The 26,450-nt window shown below is 32.4% G+C and overlaps 1 protein-coding gene across 2 annotated transcripts in view; it reads left to right on the forward strand.

Annotated features, from left to right (window-relative positions):
* LOC145284966 (translin-associated factor X-interacting protein 1-like) overlaps positions 1-20,008 on the forward strand; it is a 378,099-nt gene extending 358,091 nt beyond the window's left edge. For both annotated transcript variants that reach the window (XM_080134070.1, XM_080134071.1), the window contains exon 15: positions 19,570-20,008. In XM_080134070.1, the coding sequence (XP_079990196.1) occupies positions 19,570-19,774 (205 nt within the window). In that variant the 3' untranslated portion in view covers positions 19,775-20,008. The remainder of the gene's footprint in view (positions 1-19,569) is intronic.
* The last annotated feature ends 6,442 nt before the right edge of the window (positions 20,009-26,450 follow it).

The raw sequence follows: 26,450 nt of genomic DNA on the forward strand, positions 1-26,450 counted from the left end.
CAAAATAATTGAAATGGATTTTACTATGCTTTCTATTTCATTGTTAATGGAAATGAGAGAGTAAGTAAAAAAGCATGCGATGGAAGCATTTAGATTTGCAACTGGTTGATTTAAGAGAGGAGTTATTGTATGGTTAAAATATTGTTCATATATTAGTTTAAGAATAGGATAAAATGTTAAAGTATGATTCAAAGTGATATTAAGAATCAAGAAAAAAATTTAATGCACGAACTCTGCATATTTAAGTTGCTAAGAGGAGAATAAATGTATCTATTCAAGATAGTTTAAGTAACGATATATGATTATGTAGCAGAATTAGCAGTAACCAAAATGAGAAATAGAGCTTACCTCGGATACGTCTGTTTTGGGTTGAGCGAAAGAGAGATTTCCAAGATGGCGTCCATGGGCTTTTATTAGCGTTTACCCAATGTGATTATTGTTGAATCACGTCTGCTCTCGCGAGATTATGCAAATATGTCGTTCCCGGCCGCTATAAAGGCAGGACACTGGAAAGGAGAGGCAGCATTCTGCACATTGTGTGTAGGTGATTCTGGCGAGTAGATTGTGCTTGTTAGGACCCACGTGTCTGCGAGAAGCGAATTTTTGTTCCGTCTGTTTTTAGTTGTATTTTTTTTGTTTTGCCTACTACATTTCTGTTTCAGATTAAAACTACATTTCAATGCAGGTATAACTGGAAACAAGGCATGATTTCTGGCAAATTCGTTATGAATAATTAGATATAAATAGCAACATAGACATATTTACAGCAGATACGAACATATAGAAATTATAGATATTAAGTATATTACTTAAATAAAGTTCTTCTGGCTGCTAATATTTAAAGATAAATCCTCTTTTCATTAAACTTCAAAAATGTATTTTGCATAAACATGAGAAACGGTTCATTTTTTGTATTAATTTTAATTAGAAGAAATGATTCTAACTAAGGTTTAAATACAGTTTTAATGTATATTACAATTGAAAAGATGCTGTTAAGGTATGATTAAGGAGTTTAAACGAGTTAAGATGTTTATAATGCAAAACATATATGCAGTGTTTCGGAGTCAGAATAATTTTCTATTTTCAAACCAGCAAAAAATTTCCCGTTTTGGGGGTGATAGAATTTTATTGCAGGCATTCTAGACAAAAAGAAAACAGAAGAAAAAATAGAAATAAACATGATCTTTTAGGCCTGTTCTTTTCTTTAGAACACAGTTTGTCAAAGAGAATAAAGGAAAAATACAAAAAAAACAGAAATTGATTAAAATGTGGAGAAATTAATAATTAAATTTTACTACAAAAGACAACATGTTTGTGATGCTTAGAAATTAAATGATTTCCAGAAAAAATAAAATTAAAAGAAAAACATGTTAAGGGGAGATTCAGTTTTCATGCATTCTTCTTAAGATGTTGGTGCCCGAAAGGACTTGATTACACGCGTCGACGACCAGACCCCCTGCTTAAAAGATTTAGCCATAATGTAGGAGTGAGATAGTCCTTTAGTAGGATGTGTATGTGCACACACACACACACACACACACACACACACACACACACACACACACACACACACACACACACATATATATATGTTTTTTCTGTTCTCCCAAGTAAGTTTAAGATTATTTAAATAAGTTCTTTAAGCTTCTAACGTTTAAAAATAAATCATCCTTTCATGAAAATTCAGAAATGTATTTTGAAATAAGAATCTAAATTAGGATTTTTATTTTGTTTTTAGTCAGTTTTATTTATTAAAATTATGTAGAAAAAATGTGTACGAGATAAAAATGTTATAATATCAGAAGTCGTTAAGAAATAAATGATGAAAAACGCAGGTGAAGCAATATGTTTCCACTTTCTTAAAAACAGTCTCATTATTCAATTTCAACTTGCAGCATGTCGTTTATCTTTTTTTTAGATCATTTTATATTTTCTTGAAAAAGATTTCTGCCTCAACAGAAAAATGTTTAACTGGAAAATTATTTTACCGAAAACATTAAACTATAAAAATGAAGATACTAGAATTTAAAATAAAAATAATATTTTATTTACACTCAATCAGATGTGTCTTATGCACTAATAAAAATGTAATTGGCATTTTGTTGCAATTTTTAAGATTTTAAATATTTATAAATTTTCTTATAAAAACGATTATTATATTTGTTGTGCTGCACAGATAATTAACAAGAACACAGAAAGTAAACGTATAACAATAATATATTAGAAAGAAATGTTATATACATATTTACATGTCTTCAGATATACTTCGGTTGGAGATATTCTGGCAGGTGGCGTGTTGCATGTCTTACTGGAGACAACATAGGTGTCTTGCCTATTTGGCGGTCATTGCAGAACTCCCTCGGTATTGGTGATTGATACCTTTATATATCGCACTCACCCACCTATGTTAATTAGTGGGCGTCTCCATAACACCCCCTCCCAAGATTTGAAGTCGTGTAGATTTCAATATCTTTTTTCTCTTGGGATTCATTATAATTGGTTCTGTAAACTTTCTTTTCCCTCCCGATCTTCTCGGTTCGGGCATGGTTTGTGGTAGTTCGATATCAAACGCTTCGTATAGTATATCAATTGGATCTTCCTTTTCATCAGGTTTGTCATGTTCGTTGTCTTTTATATGACGTTTTCTCAATTGATTTTGATGTGTTTTGTGTATCACTTTTGGACCTTTTATCATGTAGACCAAGTCGCCGATACGCTTATCTACTGTACCAAACTCCCAATATGAAATATTATTTTTCATACATTTAAAATATACACGATCACCAGGTTTAAACCTTTTATGTGATGTGTGCGTAGTTTGATGGACGATTGCTTGCTTTGGTATTAATTTATCAAATGGTGATTTTATTTTTCTAGCAAACTTAAAATTCTGCTGGCGATAATTTCGACGGTGTATTTGGGTTCTTAGTTATCCTGTATATTTGCAGGAATTGTTGTAATGCTTTACCCGTCAGGTTCCCTATTGATTTTCTAAGTGCTACGAACCTTTCCACTAATCCATTTGATGTAGGGTGAAACGGTGGTGTAGTTATATGTTTTACCTGAAAAGTGTCACAAATCGATGTAAATTGTGTTCTGTTATCTGTGACTATAATGTCTGGCACACCAAAAACGTGCAAATGTTTCATGCAGAAAACTTGTGTTATTTGTCGTCGGGTTCTTGAAACGCATTACTTCATGCCATCTGGAAAAATTATCTACTACGATTAGGTAGTATTGTCCTTCGGTTGGTCCAGCAGAGTCTATATGAATGTGTGACCATGGATGGTCAGTTTTTTCCAAGGTTTATGGACTATGTGGTGCATTTGCGGCTAACGCACAACCTTTACACTTGTACTGTTAGTGCAATATCCACATCCATGTTATGCCAGTGAACGTAACTCCGCATAAGTGCCTTCATCCTATTTATACCCGGGTGTCCTGTATGAAAATCACGTAAGATCTTTTTCTGCAAGGTTTTCAGAATAACAACTGTTTCACTATATAATAAAACATTGCATACGGAAAATATGCTTCGTGTTTTTTCATAATTTTCCTTAATTTTTTTCTTTATGTCTGTGATGACATCGTCATTTTCAGCCTCCCTTTTTATATCGGTTAACGTGACTGGTACTTCTTTTATTATATTCGCCACCATGTTTTTTTCCTCATAATTGGAACGTATAGCTGAAATTACTGACTCTTCAAGGGTTTCCTCCATTTTCGATATAAGCCTTGACAGGCCATCTGCATGAGCTATTTTTTTCCGAACCCATATGTTTTATTTGAAAGTCATAATTTAGCAAGATCGTACCCCAACAGAGTAGACGATTTACCGTATATACTGGCAACCCTTTTTTTAGCCGAAAATTGTCACTAGAGGCTTGTTATCTGTTTCCAGTATGAAGTGTCTCCCGTACAGATAATGGTGGAATTTCGTCACCAGGAAAATAATGCTTAACCCCTCTTTTTCTATTTGAGAGTAAGCCTTTTCTGCCGGAAGTAGTGTCCTTGAGGCGTGAGCTATAGATTTCTTCGATCCATCTGGAAGGATATGCTGTATACATGCTCCCATACCATACGAGCTTGCGTCGCTTGCAACACTTATGTCTAATTTTGGGTCGTAATAGGTTAAAAATAGATTGGATGTCAGCGTCTTTTTAATTTTCTCCAATGCGTCTTGACATTCGTTTGTCCATATCCATGGTGTTTCTTTCTTTAATAACTCGTTAAGCGGTGCTCTTAGGTCGTGAATTCCTTTGATAAATACTTGGTCGTAGTTTGCGAGACGTATTCATTTATTCTTGTGAATACTTTTTTTAGATGCTCTTGGTGTTCACTTATGAACGCGTTCCTGATGATTATGTCATCCAGGTATGCACAAGAACAATCTATTCCATTCAGCATTGTATCCATTGCTTGTTGGAAAATCGCCAGCGCAACTTTGATCCCGAAGTGTAGACGGTTGTATTTGAACAACCCTTTGTGCGTGTTAATGCATAATATCTTTGAGCATTCTTCTTCCATCGGAATTTGTAAATAGACGTCGGACAAATCTATTTTTGAAAAAATTTTGCCACCATTTATTATGGCAAATATCTCCTCAGGGCTTGGTAAAGGGTAGTGGTGGTCTTTTAATTCATCGTTTAGGCCCGTAGAAAAGTCTGCACAGACTTAAATTTGTTCCAACTTTTTTTTTACGTACATTGTAGGGGCTACCCAGTCACTAGTTTCGATTTTTGATAAGATACCTGTTTTTTCGAGTCTATCTAGCTCACTATTTGTTTTGTCTAAACCGGCGAATGGTACATTCCGTTTTTTTCTTAAACACTGGTGTCGCATCCTTTTTAAGCTCGAACGAAGCCTTAAATTTATTGCATCTTCACAGTTCAGTAGTAAATATTTCTGGGAATTTCTTTTTTAGATCGTTTTTAATATTTTCTGATGTTGGGGTGCAACTGGTTATTTTTCTACAAAAAGCGTTCATTGGTTTATCCCAAAGATTGAATTTTTCAATCCAGTCAATTTCCAAAAGTTCTCGCTTTCTTTAATTACGAAGATTTTCAATTTCTTCATCGTGCCATTTAAATTAATGGGCAGAATGACCTCTCCTTCGAATTTTATTTCGTCTCCTATCACTGTTCGTGCACCTTTACTTGACTTTTGAAGAATCGGTTTACCCAGCTTTTTCCAAGTGTTGACGTTTATTAGCGACAAATCCGATCCAGAGTCAAGCTGAAATTTCACTTGTTTGTCGAAAATATTTACTGACACATATTTTCGTAAATTATTTTTCCCTTTGTTGTTTGTTCTCCTTTGGTATACTCTATTTTTTTTCTGCAGCAAACATTCTTATGACCAACTTTATCGCAATTGTAGCACCTGATATTTTTGTAAGAACAATTCTTTTCCGAATGTTTTTCATCACATCTTCTGCAATTATTGTCTGATACTGTCTTTTTATAATTCCTTTGATTATTATCGTAATTTCGTTTTCTGTAGTTATTATATTGACTATTATCGTAATTTCGTTTTCTGTAGTTATTATAATTTGAGTATTTATAATTTGAGTATTTTTTTAATTTTGACTAGTCTCAAAATTTCTTTGTCCTGAGTTTCTGAAAGGTTTTTTTAATCTTCCTAATGTACGCCACTCCTGCTTTTTCTATATCCCTGGAATCTTTTTTTAGTGATACTGCCCTTTGACAATCTTCTGTTAATTTCTGCAATGTCCTGCTCATCAGTTTTCTTAAGATTCATACATGCCCATCTCTTGTGGAAAAGAGACATGTTCGGTCCGAATAACTCTTAAGAAGCTTTACGGTCTCAGCGAAATCTAACTGATTCGTTCTCCTTGGCAATATGAAATAAACAAATTTGCAATGTTCACTGGTACCAAGCTTTCGAAGTAATAAACTTACTTTCTTTCCATTTGGCCAGTTTTCGCAGTCTGTTTCAAAAATATCTTCATACCTCTTGAAGTATGCATCAAAAGTTTTATCCTCTTCCGGTAGTTATGCTGTTAACAATTGTTCTGTTGGAGAAGGGTGTATTACTTTCTTGTATGGGATTAGCTGTTAATCTTTCTAACAGTTCTTTCTGTTCAAGTTGCATCTGCGCAAATCTTTCTTCCTGCCTTTCTAGGCATTGTATGAGTCGTTCATTTTGTCTTTCGTCTCTTTCTGTGTGTAGCGCTTGCTGTTCTTTTTGTAAGATCTGCTGATTCTGCATGAACTGTGTCATTATTTTAGCAAATTTCTCCATCTTGTTTTTTTTTCAAAGATTAGAAATATCAGTCATTTTACTAATTCACTTTTTACAATAACTACGAACAACCGTTTTTAGGTTCGCTTTTCTTTTTTTTTTGTGTGTGTCAACCGAATTCTATCGATATATTATTTTTGCGTTGTAGATTTCTTTTTCCCTTTTTCTTTTGAGGGATGAAAAAAATGTATTTTATTTTTTTCTCTTAATACTTTAAGGTTTGATTACGTACAAGAATTCTTTTAAAAAAAAGTCTTTCTTGGTACAGCTGAAAAAAAATCAATTTTCTCCTTCAAGACAATTTGCATAAATTAGTTCACAGTGTACTAGCGAAAACACTTTTTTTTCTTTGACATTTGTAGTCACTTTGAAATGGTTATTGGTATTTTGCTTTCAAGTATCCAGTGTTCGAATATCTCGTTCGACAATTTTGTAGTTACTTTCGTTTGTTTTTCTTCTTTTTTTTTCGACAGTGATAACTTTCCGCGTAAATTATTTTTTCGAATACTGTTGCTGTGTCTAACAGTGAATTCCCGAGTAAATCTTTTTCAAAATCCTCGATGTTACTGTTGTGTTTAACAGTAGATGTTTTTTTCTTCGAGTACGTGTAAGAAAAAAAATGTAAGGAAAAATTCAAGATGGCGCCGACTCTCTCTTTAACACGGTAAGATATCCTCAACAGGGCACAAGAAGCAACAGCCACACGATTCCCCAGCCAACTCAATCGTCACTCCCCCACGTCTTTCCCCTCACCTGCTTTTATCGTCGTTCTAGGGCGGCTAAATTTGCATATTCCGAGAATTCGTGTGACTTTGCGAGACATCATACTTTACAAAAGACGGCGGTTGCCATCTTGGTCCCTCTTTTCTATTTTTGGTCGGTAACGCTGAGCTGGTCTCGATGTAAGTCTTTTTCCCCTCATCCGTCTCTCCCACGTACCCACACAACACGCAAACACGCGGGCGCTTATCTCCTGGATGCACGTTACACTCCCCCCTGATCTGATGATCACATAGAGAGCACTGGGGGGGGGGCCTTTTAGTGCGTGTGCTTCTGCGAAGAGGTACATTCACTGTTTCAGATTCGGGCTCTGGATCTGGTTCCGCCTCATCAGATGAAGTATCGCTATCAGTCTCTGGAAGGGGCTCACTGAATCCGTGCATCGGCAGCTCATCGCTAGACGCTTCACTGCTTTCTTCTGTAGTTGTATGACGCACCTCGGTAGCTGGGCGAAGATCTCGCACATGTCGTGGGGTTCCATCGACCAAAACAGACTGCTGGCTAATCACTCCAGATATGTGTCCTCGCTTAAACTTGTCAGTGCACTGATTTCCTGGAGGCCGCACCCACACTGGATCTCCCACTTCATATCTGTTATATGTTCCCTTGTCGGTTGGCTGCGTAGTGTTGATTCCCTTCACTCCGACTTGGTACGTGTAAATAGCATTCGCAGGTGCGGTTGAAGGGGACGTCCCGTCCTTTGACGTAATGTTGTACCAATATGTTGCTTCCGCAATAGTACATCGCTTCCTGGCAGCAATTCTCTTGATGCTGCCATGGCTTCTTTCAGCAATGCCATTTCCTGATGGCACATGCGCACATCGCAACCGTAGACGGACGCCCCACTCATCTAACAACTGCCGGACTTGCTGGCTACAAAACGCTGCATCATTGTCAGTCAGGAGCTCTTCCGGCGCACCTCGCTCAAAAAAAATGGATGATAGGTGGCGAACAACATTTGCTGAATCCTGTCTGGTCATCTGCCGCCACACCGCAAATCTCGTAGGCCCGCAATCAATGAGAGTTAGAAAGGGCTTGCTACTGTAATGGGTAATATCCATGGCCAGCCGCTGCCACACACTCTCAACTTCCAAGCGACCCTTCTGCCATCGCTCTGGTGCAGGATAAATAGACTGGCAAGCCTCACAATTTCTGACGATCTGTCTGACATCCATCTTGGTCACTGCTGGGTATGCACGCCTCACAAAATAAAGGGTCCTCTTGATACCCGGATGTCCGCTCTGTGCATGAATTTTTTGTATTTGACATGGGTCGATTGCAACTGCACAAGATCGAGCAGTAATCTCCATTCCCATCTTCGCGGCTTCATACCATTTGTGAGGTACACGGGTCAGTTGGTCAGCACGATTACAATGTGATGGCACCAGAGTGACGCTCAGTGATAGCCCATACTCAGATACCAGGTTTTTTAGCGTGTCTAGCCTTCTCCGTATTAACATTTCGCTTGCTGCCTTGGTACGGATTCGTGTCCGTCCTGAAAGTGTGTCAGACACCCAGTGGTAGACACAGAGAGAATCTGTGTACAAGGTCAACTTCTTAGACTGCCACTGCAGGGCCAGATTTACCCCCTTTACAACAGCGTCCAGCTCTGCCAGGTTGATATGCTGAGAATCTGTTACGGGCCACAGCCAACACGCATCCTCGAACACGTTTCCTCCTTGCTCCAACGATACTCCCAACGCCAAAGAACTGGCATCAACCCACACACCTACGTTGTCTCCGTTAACACACCACCGCCCACAGGCAGGGTCCTTCTTGTTCACTCTCTCCAGTGTCTCTTTAATCATCAGAGTTAGTAGGACATCATCGGATATGTCATCCCAACCCGTGGTTGTTAAATTTGCTCTGCGTTTAATCACACCAACAGCTGCGCGGAGCCAGCCACAGACCGGTAAGTGACCAACAAGTTTTCCACACCAAGAAAAAACGGTCCGCCTTGTAACGAGGTTGGGGATGCTTGGAATTTCACTGCCACGCCTCCATTGTAGGGTGCCATCCTCTTCATAAACATCCAATCCCAATACACGTGCTCCTTCCCTTAAACGTTCGGGATTCTTGCATTCCAGACCAAACTGAGCCAACTTTTCTTTGACACATGACGCAGACTGTACATCTTCATTGACGTATACGTCATCAATGTAAGCTGATGTTGAGTCCCTCATGGGCTTTTCTTGGGACAGTACTGTGTTGACAATAGTCTTCATGATCTGTGGTGCCACATTTAGGCCAAAGCCAAGGCGTGTAAGGCAGTACCTCTGCCCCTGGAACCAAACTGTCTGGAACGGCCACAACGTCTCATCAACTCGCACCTGTAAATAGGCTTTTCGTAAATCCAATATTGAGACATTAGAGCCTTTCTGATGCCATTCCCTCAACTTACTGGCGCATACGTCAGCATCGGCAGTGTAGGCTTCAATATGCTTGTTAAGCTCCCTATAGTCCAGCACGGGCCGTACTTTCGACTTGTTATGCTGGACTACTGCCATCAAGGGTATTAGACCCTTCGGAGGCCCAAGCTTGTCCTCAGGGTAGGGGATTAACCAGCCATCTTGGATCCACGCCTTTAGTTCCCTTTCGTATTCTGCTCGGGCCTCACTGGGTATAGGGTACTCTGCAACCCCATTCTTGAGTTTAGTCGGTGCCATTCCCTCGGTCCACTTCCAAGATGCAATCCAGGCCCTCTTGCGCGAGTCGTAGTCCACTGTAAAATCCGGCCGATCGATATGGAGCGCTGCACACACTGGGGCCTCTAAGAATCGCACCTTTCCATCCCGATGAATTGCGACTCCCCCCAGCGCCTTGATGGCATCGTATCCGAGCAACAGGTCAAACCCCAGGAGATTTCCTTGGGTCACGAGCACATTGATCTTAGTGGCTGCACCGGTGTCCGTGTAGATCTTGACAGTTCCAGCTCCACAGCATGTCTGGGTCTCGCCTCCTATCGTGGTGACTTTGATCTTCCTCTTAGTCCAACTTGGACACAGCCTGGTGCTCACTATAGTATGCGAACAGCCTGAGTCGAGAAGTGCTGAGCAGGGTATCCTGTTTACGTAGACGGTTATTACTGGTTGCGCCTTGTTCAAATTTTGCTCTGGGAGCAGGGCGGCGCTGACGCCCTCTCCCCTGATACGTTTCCCGCACAGTTTTGGGCTAGATGCCCCAAACCGCCACACTTAAAACAGCACACACGCCCCCTGTTGGTGCAATTCCTTGCAAAATGTCCGCGTCGGCCGCAGCGAAAACATTTCCCATTGCTTGCAGGGTTCTGATTCGGAATCTCCCGAGCGCCAATCTGGCCTGTCTGTGTCGCCATCACAACTGGTTCCCCCAGGTCCTCCTCATCTTTGATGATGGCTCGAGCACGTTCCATCAAGTGTTCCATGGTCGTTGTTGAAACGCTGGTTGAGGCTCTCAGTAGCTGCTTCACCCGAGTGGGAAGGCCCGCCACAAACGCGTACGCAAGCGTCCGCTCCGACACCCCTCCACCGAACAGAACTGCGAGTTTCTTTAACTCAGCGAAGAAAACGTCCACGCTTTCCTCCGGTAGAAGTTTTCGGGAAGCAAATTTTTCATAAGCCGTACAAGGATCCATGGCAAATGCCTTGTACAGCGCAGCTTTAATTGCGGTGACATCTCCCTTTTCGGCAGCACTGAGTTGCTGATATACACTCAAGGCACCCCCAGCCAATCTCAGGGGAATTACAGTGTGTACCCTTTTCACCTCACAAAGGTCGCACGTCAGCTCGACCCTTTCAACCCAGTCGACGATGGACGTGGTCCCGTCAAACTCGGGTATGAGCTTTAAGTCAAATTTCGACTCGGTCATAGTCCTAGAGGCCAAATGGCCGGAATAGCTTGTAAGAAAAAAAATGTAAGGAAAAATTCAAGATGGCGCCGACTCTCTCTTTAACACGGTAAGATATCCTCAACACGGCACAAGAAGCAACAGCCACACGATTCCCCAGCCAACTCAATCGTCACTCCCCCACGTCTTTCCCCTCACCCGCTTTTATCGTCGTTCTAGGCCGGCTAAATTTGCATATTCCGAGAATTCGTGTGACTTTGCGAGACATCATACTTTACAAAAGACGGCGGTCGCCATCTTGGTCCCTCTTTTCTATTTTTGGTTGGTAACGCTGAGCTGGTCCTGAGGTAAGTCTTTTTCCCCTCATCCGTCTCTCCCACGTACCCACACAACACGCAAACACGCGGGCGCTTATCTCCTGGATGCACGTTACAGTACGTTTTTTTTTCAATCTTTCTCGAGTAAGTATTTTTTGTACACCACTGTTGAGTTTAGTTGTGTATTTTCCCGCATAAGTCTTTTTTCGAATGCTCGACGGCACTGTTATGTTTAATATTGGATTTTATCCTGCGTAAGTTTTTTTCAAATTCCCGTCGCCACTGTTGTGTCTGCACAAATAATTAACAAGAACACGGAAAGTAAAGGTATAACAATAATATATTAGGCAGAAAAGTTATATACATATATACATGTCTTCAGATATACTTCAGTTGGAGATATTTCGGCAGGTGGCATGTTGCTTGTCTTACTGGAGACAACATAGGCGTTTTGTCTATTTGGCGGTCGTTGCAGAACTCCCCCGGTATTGGTGATTATATATCTCACTCACCCACTATGTTAATTAGTGGGAGTCTCCACAACAATATTGATTATAATTTTTTTTACAGAAGAAATAAAATGAATTGCATATAAAACCTGGGGCTTGCTATAGAATTCCATGGGGGAACATGTGCTTCAATTGCTGTTTTGAACCATTCAGTGGTTTCATTTGCACACTGTTCAGCTGGAAGAGAAAAGATATTTTCCCATGGGGCCTCACTGATGAGATCCCTGATTGCTTTCCATTCAGCCTTTTTGTAACACCTCGTTGTTTTGAGATGTGGATCTTCAGTTTTTGGTCGAGAATTTAAGGCGATTTCTACCATTATAACAGCAGGATCAGCATTCCCGAGTAGGCCTTGGGCATTCGTTGCACAATCATGGGGAACTGTGGTCAGAAATAGATCTAAAAGTGAGGCATGTTGATCCTGCTGGTCTGGGAAACGTGTCGGAAATGTAACCATCTGTGATAGGGAATGAGATATAGAGAAGCTATTTACCAAGCTAATTCATGTTATTTTATTTATTTTTATATAATGCCAAATAACAATACATCAAACAAAATAACTTAAACTAATATATGAAGAAGTTATTTTATATTTTAGGCTATATTTATTATTATGAACCATTCTTTATTATTATGAACATTTATTTATTATTATGAACCATTCTTCATTATTATGAACATTTATTTATTATTATGAACCATTCTTTATTATTATGAATATTTATTTATTATTATGAACCATTCTTCATTATTATGAACCATTCTTTATTATTATGAACATTTATTTATTATTATGAACCATTCTTTAATGTTATGAACATTTATTTATTATTATGAACCATTCTTCATTATTATGAATCATTCTTCATTATTATGAGCCATTCTTTAATGTTATGAACATTTATTTATTATTATGATCCATTCTTTATTATTATGAACCATTCTTTATTATTATGAACCATTCTTTATTATTATGAACATTTATTTATTATTATGAGCCATTCTTCATTATTATGAATCATTCTTTATTATTATGAACCATTCTTTATTATTATGAATATTTATTTATTATTATGAACCATTCTTTATTATTATGAACATTTATTTATTATTATGAACCATTCTTCATTATTATGAACCATTCTTCATTCTTATGAATCATTCTTTATTATTATGAACCATTCTTTATTATTATGAATATTTATTTATTATTATGAACCATTCTTTATTATTATGAACATTTATTTATTATTATGAACCATTCTTCATTATTATGAACCATTCTTTATTATTATGAGCATTTATTTATTATTATGAACCATTCTTTATTATTATGAACATTTATTTATTATTATGAGCCATTCTTCATTATTATGAATCATTCTTTATTATTATGAACCATTCTTTATTATTATGAATATTTATTTATTATTATGAACCATTCTTTATTATTATGAACATTTATTTATTATTATGAGCCATTCTTCATTATTATGAATCATTCTTTATTATGAACCTTTCTTTATTATTATGAGCATTTATTTATTATTATGAACCATTCTTTATTATTTTGAACATTCTTCATTATTATTAACCATGCTTTATTATTATGGACCATTCTTTATTATTATGAACATTTATTTATTATTATGAACCATTCTTCATTATTATGAACTATTCTTCATTATTATGGACCATTCTTTATTATTATGAACCATTCTTTATTATTTTGAACATTCTTCATTATTATTAACCATGCTTTATTATTATGGACAATTCTTTATTATTATGAACATTTATTCATTATTATGAACCATTCTTCATTATTATGACCCATTCTTCATTATTATGGACCATTCTTTATTATTATGAACATTTATTCATTATTATGAACCATTCTTCATTATTATGAACCATTCTTCATTATTATGGACCATTCTTTATTATTATGAACATTTATTTATTATTATGAACCATTCTTCATTATTATGAACCATTCTTCATTATTATGGACCATTCTTTATTATTATGAACCATTCTTTATTATTTTGAACATTCTTCATTATTATGAACCATTCTTCATTATTATGGACAATTCTTTATTATTATGAACATTTATTCATTATTATGAACCATTCTTCATTATTATGACCCATTCTTCATTATTATGGACCATTCTTTATTATTATGAACATTTATTTATTATTATGAACCATTCTTCATTATTATGAACCATTCTTCATTATTATGGACCATTCTTTATTATTATGAACATTTTTTCATTATTATGAACCATTCTTCATTATTATGGACCAATCTTTATTATTATGAACCATTCTTTATTATTATGTACCCTTATTTATTATTATGAACCATTCTTTATTATTATGAACCATTCTTTATTATTTTGAACATTCTTCATTATTATGAACCATTCTTCATTATTATGGACCATTCTTTATTATTATGAACATTTATTCATTATTATGAACCATTCTTCATTATTATGAACCATTCTCCATTATTATGGACCATTCTTTATTATTATGAACATTTATTTATTATTATGAACCATTCTTCATTATTATGAACCATTCTTCATTATTATTAACCATGCTTTATTATTATGAACCATTCTTTATTATTTTGAACATTCTTCATTATTATGAACCATTCTTCATTATTATGGACCATTCTTTATTATTATGAACATTTATTCATTATTATGAACCATTCTTCATTATTATGACCCATTCTTCATTATTATGGACCATTCTTTATTATTATGAACATTTATTTATTATTATGAACCATTCTTCATTATTATGAACCATTCTTCATTATTATGGACCATTCTTTATTATTATGAACCATTCTTTATTATTTTGAACATTCTTCATTATTATGAACCATTCTTCATTATTATGGACCATTCTTTATTATTATGAACCATTCTTCATTATTATGAACCATTCTTCATTATTATGAACCATTCTTCATTATTATGGACAATTCTTTATTATTATGAACATTTATTCATTATTATGAACCATTCTTCATTATTATGACCCATTCTTCATTATTATGGACCATTCTTTATTATTATGAACATTTATTTATTATTATGAACCATTCTTCATTATTATGAACCATTCTTCATTATTATGGACCATTCTTTATTATTATGAACATTTTTTCATTATTATGAACCATTCTTCATTATTATGGACCAATCTTTATTATTATGAACCATTCTTTATTATTATGTACCCTTATTTATTATTATGAACCATTCTTTATTATTATGAACCATTCTTTATTATTTTGAACATTCTTCATTATTATGAACCATTCTTCATTATTATGGACCATTCTTTATTATTATGAACATTTATTCATTATTATGAACCATTCTTCATTATTATGAACCATTCTCCATTATTATGGACCATTCTTTATTATTATGAACATTTATTTATTATTATGAACCATTCTTCATTATTATGAACCATTCTTCATTATTATGGACCATTCTTTATTATTATGAACCATTCTTTATTATTTTGAACATTCTTCATTATTATGAACCATTCTTCATTATTATGGACCATTCTTTATTATTATGAACATTTATTCATTATTATGAACCATTCTTCATTATTATGACCCATTCTTCATTATTATGGACCATTCTTTATTATTATGAACATTTATTTATTATTATGAACCATTCTTCATTATTATGAACCATTCTTCATTATTATGGACCATTCTTTATTATTATGAACCATTCTTTATTATTTTGAACATTCTTCATTATTATGAACCATTCTTCATTATTATGGACCATTCTTTATTATTATGAACCATTCTTCATTATTATGAACCATTCTTCATTATTATGAACCATTCTTCATTATTATGGACCATTCTTTATTATTATGAACATTAATTTATTATTATGAACCATTCTTCATTATTATGAACCATTCTCCATTATTATGGACCATTCTTTATTATAATGAACCATTCTTTATTATTTTGAACATTCTTCATTATTATGAACCATTCTTCATTATTATGGACCATTCTTTATTATTATGAACATTTATTCATTATTATGAACCATTCTTCATTATTATGAACCATTCTTCATTATTATGGACCATTCTTTATTATTATGAACATTTATTCATTATTATGAACCATTCTTCACTATTATGAACCATTCTTCATTATTATGGACCATTATTTATTATTATGAACATTTATTTATTATTATGAACCATTCTTCATTATTATGAACCATTCTTCATTATTATGAACCATTCATCATTATTATGGACCATTCTTTATTATTATGAACATTTATCAATTATTATGAACCATTCTTCATTATTATGAACCATTCTTCATTATTATGGACCATTCTTTATTATTATGAACATTTATTTATTATTATGAACCATTCTTCATTATTATGGACCATTCTTTATTATTATGAACCATTCTTTATTATTTTGAACATTCTTCATTATTATGAACCATTCTTCATTATTATGGACCATTCTTTATTATTATGAACATTTATTCATTATTATGAACCATTCTTCATTATTATGAACCATTCTTCATTATTATGGACCATTCTTTATTATTATGAACATTTATTTATTATTATGAACCATTCTTCATTATTATGAACCATTCTTCATTATTATGGACCATTCTTTATTATTATGAACATTTATTCATTATTATGAACCATTCTTCATTATTATGAACCATTCTTCATTATTATGGACCATTCTTTATTATTATGAACATTTATTTATTATTATGAACCATTCTTCATTATTATGAACCATTCTTCATTATTATGGACCATTCTTTATTATTATGAACCATTCTTTATTATTTTGAACATTCTTCATTATTATGAACCATTCTTCATTATTATGGACCATTCTTTATTATTATGAACATTTATTCATTATTATGAACCATTCTTCATTATTATGAACCATTCTTCATTATTATGGACCATTCTTTATTATTATGAACATTTATTTATTATTATGAACCATTCTTCATTATTATGAACCATTCTTCATTATTAGTGACCATTCTTTATTATTATGAACCATTCTTTATTATTTTGAACATTCTTCATTATTATGAACCATTCTTCATTATTATGGACCATTCTTTATTATTATGAACCATTCTTCATTATTATGAACCATTCCTCATTATTATGAACCATTCTTCATTATTATGGACCATTCTTTATTATTATGAACATTTATTTATTATTATGAACCATTCTTCATTATTATGAACCATTCTTCATTATTATGGACCATTCTTTATTATTATTGACCATTCTTTATTATTATGAATTATTCTTTATTATTTTGAACATTCTTCATTATTATGAACCATTCTTCATTATTATGGACCATTCTTTATTATTATGAACATTTGTTCATTATTATGAACCATTCTTCATTATTATGAACCATTCTTCATTATTATGGACCATTCTTTATTATTATGAACATTTATTCATTATTATGAACCATTCTTCATTATTATGGACCATTCTTTATTATTATGAACATTTATTCATTATTATGAACCATTCTTCATTATTATGAACCATTCTTCATTATTATGGACCATTCTTTATTATTATGAACATTTATTCATTATTATGAACCATTCTTCATTATTATGAACCATTCTTCATTATTATGGACCATTCTTTATTATTATGAACATTTATTTATTATTATGAACCATTCTTCATTATTATGAACCATTCTTCATTATTCTGGACCATTCTTTATTATTATGAACCATTCTTTATTATTTTGAACATTCTTCATTATTATGAACCATTCTTCATTATTATGAACCATTCTTCATTATTATGAACATTTATTCATTATTATGAACCATTCTTCATTATTATGAACCATTCTTCATTATTATGGACCATTCTTTATTATTATGAACATTTATTCATTATTATTAACCATTCTTCATTATTATGAACCATTCTTCATTATTATGGACCATTCTTTATTATTATGAACATTTATTTATTATTATGAACCATTCTTCATTATTATGAACCATTCTTCATTATTATGAACCATTCTTCATTATTATGGACCATTCTTTATTATTATGAAGATTTATTCATTATTATGAACCATTCTTCATTATTATGAACCATTCTTCATTATTATGGACCATTCTTTATTATTATGAACATTTATTTATTATTATGAACCATTCTTTATTATTATGAACCATTCTTTATTATTTTGAACATTCTTCATTATTATGAACCATTCTTCATTATTATGGACCATTCTTTATTATTATGAGCATTTATTCATTATTATGAACCATTCTTCATTATTATGAACCATTCTTCATTATTATGGACCATTCTTAATTATTATGAACATTTATTTATTATTATGAACCATTCTTCATTATTATGAACCATTCTTCATTATTATGGACCATTCTTTATTATTATGAACATTTATTCATTATTATGAACCATTCTTCATTATTATGAACCATTCTTCATTATTATGGACCATTCTTTATTATTATGAACATTTATTTATTATTATGAACCATTCTTCATTATTATGAACCATTCTTCATTATTATGGACCATTCTTTATTATTATGAACCATTCTTTATTATTATGAACATTTATTCATTATTATGAACCATTCTTCATTATTATGAACCATTCTTCATTATTATGGACCATTCTTTATTATTATGAACATTTATTTATTATTATGAACCATTCTTCATTATTATGAACCATTCTTCATTATTATGGACCATTCTTTATTATTATGAAGATTTATTCATTATTATGAACCATTCTTCATTATTATGAACCATTCTTCATTATTATGGACCATTCTTTATTATTATGAACATTTATTCATTATTATGAACCATTCTTCATTATTATGAACCATTCTTCATTATTATGGACCATTCTTTATTATTATGAACATTTATTTATTATTATGAACCATTCTTCATTATTATGAACCATTCTTCATTATTATGAACCATTCTTCATTATTATGGACCATTCTTTATTATTATGAACATTTATTCATTATTATGAACCATTCTTCATTATGATGAACCATTCTTCATTATTATGAACCATTCTTCATTATTATGGACCATTCTTCATTATTATGGACCATTCTTTATTATTATGGACCATTCTTCATTATTATGAACCATTCTTCATTATTATGGACCATTCTTTATTATTATGAACCATTCTTCATTATTATGAACCATTCTTCATTATTATGGACCATTCTTCATTATTATGAACATTTATTAATTATTATGAACCATTCTTCATTATTATGAACCATTCGTCATTATTATGAACCATTCTTCATTATTATGAACCATTCTTTATTATTATGGACCATTCTTTATTATTATGAACATTTATTTATTATTATGAACCATTCTTCATTATTATGAACCATTCTTCATTATTATGGACCATTATTTATTATTATGTACCCTTATTTATTATTATGAACCATTCTTCATTATTATGGACCATTCTTCATTATTATGGACCATTCTATATTATTATGAACTTTTATTTATTATTATGAACATTTATTTATTATTATGAACTTTTATTTAATAATATGAACCTTTATTTATTATTATGAACCATTTTTCCTCTTTTTCCTTTACTTTAAATTTGAAAAAACAAAATAAAACTTGGAATTAGATATCACTATTAATGAATGTACCTTATTTTTTTTTATTTTTTTCTGTTTTCAGTCCAGTGTCAATTCAAAGCTTGGATTTGGCCATCCGACAAACAGATCCAACCTTAAAGACTAATTCTGTGAAAGACTTGCTTTGCTGGTGTTTTAGAACCAACCCAGAGTATCTGCTAAAATCCAAACCACTTCCTGTGAACGAAGTGCTTTCAAGACTTAAAAATGCTAATATTAATTTTTCACACATTAAAACCTATTTGTAAAAATCATAACCAATATTTATGTGAGTCCTATAAACATAATATTTTGATAATGGTGGCTTCGTATAATATATTTGATTGTTATAAAAATCATTTGACCTTGAAAATATTGTATGTAGATTTAGAAATCACTGAAAAGAAATTATGTCAAAATGAAGAAAAATATAAAAATATTAAACTGAAGTCTTATTTTGTGCTTTAATTATCTTTATATTTTAATAAAATTGTGCAACTATTTCTTGTGTTTCTTGCGTATTTCCTTTTTATTTGTTTACTATTAACTTTCAGAAAATACTAAAAATTACTTTATAAATTTTATTTGCAAAGTAATGTTTCAGAAAAAAAATATTTTTGATTGAATTAGCTGAGTGGTAAAGCTAGTAAATCGCTTTAATAAACGATAATAATTTAGCTTTCAGCATATTTTTCAGTGTTTTTCAGCATATTTTTCAGTGTTTTTCAGCATATTTTTCAATGTTTTTCAGCATATTTTTCAGTGTTTTTCAGCATATTTTTCAGTGTTTTTCAGCATATTTTTCAATGTTTTTCAGCATATTTTTCAGTGTTTTTCAGCATATTTTTCAGTGTTTTTCAGCATATTTTTCAATGTTTTTCAGCATATTTTTCAGTGTTTTTCAGCATATTTTTCAGTGTTTTTCAGCATATTTTTCAATGTTTTTCAGCATATTTTTCAATGTTTTTCAGCATATTTTTCAATGTTTTTCAGCATATTTTTCAGTGTTTTTCAGCATATTTTCAATGTTTTTCAGCATATTTTTCAGTGTTTTTCAGCATATTTTTCAGTGTTTTTCAGCATATTTTTCAGTGTTTTTCAGCATATTTTTCAATGTTTTTCAGCATATTTTTCAATGTTTTTCAGCATATTTTTCAGTGTTTTTCAGCATATTTTTCAATGTTTTTCAGCATATTTTTCAGTGTTTTTCAGCATATTTTTCACTGTTTTTCAGCATATTTTTCACTGTTTTTCAGCATATTTTTCAATGTTTTTCAGCATATTTTTCAATGTTTTTCAGCATATTTTTCAATGTTTTTCAGCATATTTTTCAATGTTTTTCAGCATATTTTTCAATGTTTTTCAGCATATTTTTCACTGTTTTTCAGCATATTTTTCACTGTTTTTCAGCATATTTTTCAATGTTTTTCAGCATATTTTTCAATGTTTTTCAGCATATTTTTCAGTGTTTTTCAGCATATTTTTCAGTGTTTTTCAGCATATTTTTCACTGTTTTTCAGCATATTTTTCACTGTTTTTCAGCATATTTTTCAATGTTTTTCAGCATATTTTTCAATGTTTTTCAGCATATTTTTCAATGTTTTTCAGCATATTTTTCAATGTTTTTCAGCATATTTTTCAATGTTTTTCAGCATATTTTTCAATGTTTTTCAGCATATTTTCAATGTTTTTCAGCATATTTTTCAATGTTTTTCAGCATATTTTTCAATGTTTTTCAGCATATTTTTCACTGTTTTCCCTATCCGTATTGTTGGTTCATACCAGACAATCATATTCGTATGTGGATCAATTTGGGTGTCTTCATAGTCATTACATCATAAAAATAAATTAATTACGAAATTAAATCAACCACAATGCTTTTTTCTTTCTATGTAAAAAGGTGAATGCGGTGGATTTTTGTTAATAGTAAAAAATCAAAATGAATTACTTTGTGACTCTTCGAAATTTGAAAGTAATCGAGAAACATGTACACGGCTGAATAAAAAATTGACTTTAAGCTTCTTTCCAAATTCTCATCTTACATAAAAGTAGATTTTCTCTGTCAGTCATGTTTTTAAGCATAGTAAATACATCAGGTCAAATCTGTCTTATTTTAATATAGCAGATGTTTTTTACAGGTAGAAAATATTGCATTAATGCTATATGATACCAAAACAAATAAGGCAAGCGGAAATCAAGTGAGCTTTCTGATCTCTAGTCTGAAGTACTATCCTAAGAGCTATTTAGACTTTTTTATGAATAGAGCTTAAAACATTACCTGAAAAAAATGATTATAGCATTAACATGACGTCATAGATTTATTTGTTATGTCGTTTCAGAACACGAATAAAATTATAAACAATAATGGCCAAAGAGTATCAATAACATTAAAAATTAGTTTAATGCCCCGCCATTTTTTTCGCTTTAAATATTTTTTTTACTTTAATAACAATTTTATATTTGATATATACTAGAATTAAGGCCCGTGGACATCATTGCATGGAAGTCGCCACTTATCAAGGCACGAATGCCACTCAAGGATAAGAGTAAACTTTGTAAATCTTCAGTTGGATGTTCCACCCATAACTGTATTGTATTAAAAATAGAAAGTTTAGAAAGCATTTACATTCAAGCATTTTATATATTTATATATAGAAATAAAAATAGCCTGAAAAAATTTAGTTACAGTTTTGTAAAAATTACGTTCAATCAATAACTTAATAAGAAAAATCATAATGATAAAATTTTACTTAAAAATACAATTTAAATGATAATTTGATAAAACATATAAGCAGTCTTGAAAAATAAAGCCACATAAAATGAGAGTAGAAAGAAACTCCTAGTCTGGCAATTCACCTTTAGCTGATTGGGTCGACTTCCTATTGAAGAAAAGGATTTTAAGGAATTCCAGTAGTCTTAAATCGTCACCCATCTGGTAGTGACTATAGTCAGCATTGTTTAACTTCAATGATCTAACGAAAAACAGCGTGTGTCAAAACTATTATGCAACTATTATAAATATGCATAAGGCAGTGTCACTTGTAAGATACTTTGGACTATTTATAGCATGGACTAAAGAAGAACTGAGGCATATTGATTAGTAAACCACAAAACTCATGATAATATACAATGCACTACATTCAAAAGATGATAATGACCAACTCTCTGTGAAAAGAAAAGATTGTGGAAGAGGACTGGTTAGTATAGAGGAGTGCGTAAATGAGACAAGAAAAGAATTAGAAACATACATAATGACGAACACTGAAAGAATAATTACTGCATCAAAAGACACTGAAAAAACAAACAAAACAGAAACTGAAGAAACAAGGGACAAGACGAGAACAGAAAAATGGGGAGAAAAACAACTACATGGACGATTCATAAGGATAACAAAAGATGAGACTAATGAAAAAATTTGAATATGCCTATAAAAAGGAAACCTTAACAGAGAAACTGAATCCCTAATAACAACCACACAAGATGACGTAATTAGTACCAACCACATAAAAGCAAAGATCAGCAAGACCCAAGAAAACAGCAAATGTAGACTCTGCAGAGAAAGAGATGAAACAATAAACTACATAATAAGTGAATGCAGCAAACTAGCCCAAAAAGAATATAAGAATAGACACGATCAGGTGGGGAAGGCAGTACAATGGAAATTATGCTGACAACTGAATCAACTTGAACATCCAGACAAACAGCACAAGCAAAAACCAGCAGCAGTACTTTAAAGTGAAACTCCTAAAGGATATGGATATACAAGCAGATAAACCCATTAGAGACCGGACGTCATTAGTTAACAAGAAGGAAAAGATCTGTCAGATTGTAGATTTTGCCGTTTCAGCAGACAGAAGAATGAGGATCAAAAAGATGAAGAAGCGGAGCAAGTACACTGAACTGGCCAGAGAGCTCAAAGGAATATGGAAGATGAAAAAGTCACAATAACACCATTAATAAAAGGAGCACTAGGAATAATACCGAAAAAATTTCAAAAGAGAATAGGAGAAATCAGAATTAGAAGGATGGCTGATAAGATACATCAATATGCCTCAGTAATGAAAACTGCTGAATTATTAAGGAAAACCTTTGAATTCAGAAACTAGTACACATGAACTACAGACACAAATTGGACATTCAGAAAATGTTATGGATCTAAAACACAAAGGAGCATCACATGGAATCACAAAAACTGGATACTTTCTTTGTGTGTGTGTGTGTGTGTGTGTGTGTGTGTGTGTGTGTGGGATCAAAAACTGATACCACACCCAAGCAGAAAGTACCTCATTTCTGACACAATCCTCTATTTGTATAAAAGCCAGATATGTCCTAAGATGGAGGACTGTGGTCATATATGGGGATGTACTAACCAGAGCATTCATTATTACTTTAATATAGAAAAACCGACTTCGCAATCTAGTGAGAGCCGATTTCTTCTGTTCCTTACAGCCTCATCCTCACAGAAAGGAAGCTGCTAACCTTTTTTTTTTATCGTACAGTTATTGTTCATTGTAGGTGTTGGACGTTCTTGCCTTAAAAATAAAGCAAAAACTCGCTTGGCTGCAACCACAGAAATGAAATTGTCTTTCTCCCTTTCTCTAGCAAAAAATCAAACGAATTTCATGAACAAAGTTTATTTTCTATAACATCCCATCTGTGAAACAAAATGCACTGAGGCTGTTTCAGAAAAGATTACAACATGGCAGTCTTCAAGTCTAATGTAAACAAATACATGTTTAGCTGCTGTCTTTAATAATAAACACCTCTTAAGAAATCTTTATCCCATCGATTTGATTCCGATGTTCTCGTGGTGGCATTCAATGTTCAATTGAAAATATCTTTAGCATATCCTCGAGTAGCCCTCAGGACTTGATAAGTGCTGATCTCTTAATAAAAAACATGGAGAACAGTGAATTCGAAATGAAAACCTCCAAATTAATGTTTAATGCTAACCGATATTTTTGATGAGGACTGACTTTTTGCCGAAATTTAGACAAAGAAAAAGGAAAACGTATTAAATCGTATAAAAACGTAAGTAATCCTTAGTGGCGCAATATCCCAGGCTTTACCTTCTCTTTTCTAGAATTTTGTTTATTCTAAATAACAAGATCACTGTTCAGGATATCTTTTCTAGAACAGAAGTGCACCACTATTTTTTTTCCTTAACTCACACCCCGATGACCTTGTGCGACAATTTACAACGGTTGGAATGAAGTAAATAGCGTAAAAGTAAGTAAATATGAAGTGATTTTCAATCTTTTACCATAAAGTTATATATTTTGTTTAATAGTGTGCTGAAATCTTTTCCGCTCTTCATACTTATATTTTGTTTAGTATCTTTATAAGTGTATAATTACCTACATTCTTAGATGTTTAAAGTTTTCCCGTTTTGTTATATATTTCTTATGCTGTCTGCAACTCTTAATTACAATTTAAGAACATTGTGAACCGACATTTTATCGACATGACGAACACAACGCCTAATTAAGAACACACAACATTAACGATTATGAACTACGCAATCTATTGTGTTCAATAGTGCATTAACATTATTTGCGAGAAGTATAAAAACCATGTAAATTAGCAAATTGTCTTAAAAATATATGTATTATTCGAATTCTTAGAACTACTGTCCTCGTCTTGAGTATTATTTTCACATCATTTCGGTTGATATAAATTCCGGTCTTCTTCCGGTGTATCTTATTGAATTCCGGAATCTTTCTGTCTGTCCAATTTCTTGATTGAAATTACTAAAGAATTACTGTTTTCTATCATAATGTTTTCTTTTTTTTTTCTATGGTTTTAAAGTTTGATGAGAATTCTAGGTAACACCCAAGAAAAAGCGTGTTCGCTGCATAAGTACTTTAAGGTAATAGCGCGTTTTCAACTTTAGACAGAAAGACCTTATAAGATTTAGATAAGTTTAACTTTAGAGAGACAGGAAACATTTGTTTATCATAGTATTTAGAAAAAACTGATACTCAATATATATTATAAATAAATATGTTATATTATAAATAAAAAAATATTTTTCATGACGGCCTACTATTGAACTTTATAAATTTTGTGGCAAGTCTTTCACACAAAAGATGAATATTTTCTACACATATTTTTTTGCGATAAAATGATCAAAATAACACTTATATAAGGAAAACTTTTATTCATATAAATAAATTATATCAGATATTCAATATATCACTATAGAATAATAATAGTGAATGTCTATTGAACAATAGTTTGGTGCCTCCTTACTGTTGCTGGGCGAAGATGAGATGTACTAATATATCACGTATTTAATTTTTATATTCTATAGTTAAGAAAACCTATATCATTTCTTGTTATGCCTTTTAAACAAAATATACCAAATATTCAGTATTAATAAAAGTAATGTATAGATTTAGTTTCAGACATATAGCTAGTAGATATCAGTAATTTATAGAAGAAATAATGTAGTGTTCGATTCAGACATATACCAAATATCAAATATAAAGGTAAGTAATATTATAGTATTTGTATTTATATGAACTGATACGACATATCCTATATTATTGAAAGTAATAGAATAGGTTTGCTTTTCGAGATAAAGAGAGAGGGTGGGTGGATAGAGCCATGTTAGTGCGATGTTGATTCGCCAGCTGACAGCATGCTTCTGTATTCTTTTCCTTTTCTCTGGGTTATATATATGACCTGCATTTTGTAGCTGCGCTCATCTCCGACAGGTGCATGCATCAAAACTTTCACCACCGACAATATCAATCTGACAGCTCGACATCATCGTTCAGTGCGTTTGCTACTGCCTGTCATGCGAGCGTTTGCGTGTGTGCAACTCAATACACGACAATACAACGTGTCAATTATTAATAAAAGCAATAGTATATTTTGGACCTTAAGCCGTGAGATACCAGATATCCATCATTAATAGAAGATATATGATAGATTTGAATT

The sequence above is a fragment of the Euprymna scolopes genome, chromosome 9 (assembly GCF_053919585.1).
Source record: "Euprymna scolopes isolate OS-2025 chromosome 9, ASM5391958v1, whole genome shotgun sequence".
Lineage (NCBI taxonomy): Eukaryota > Metazoa > Mollusca > Cephalopoda > Sepiida > Sepiolidae > Euprymna > Euprymna scolopes.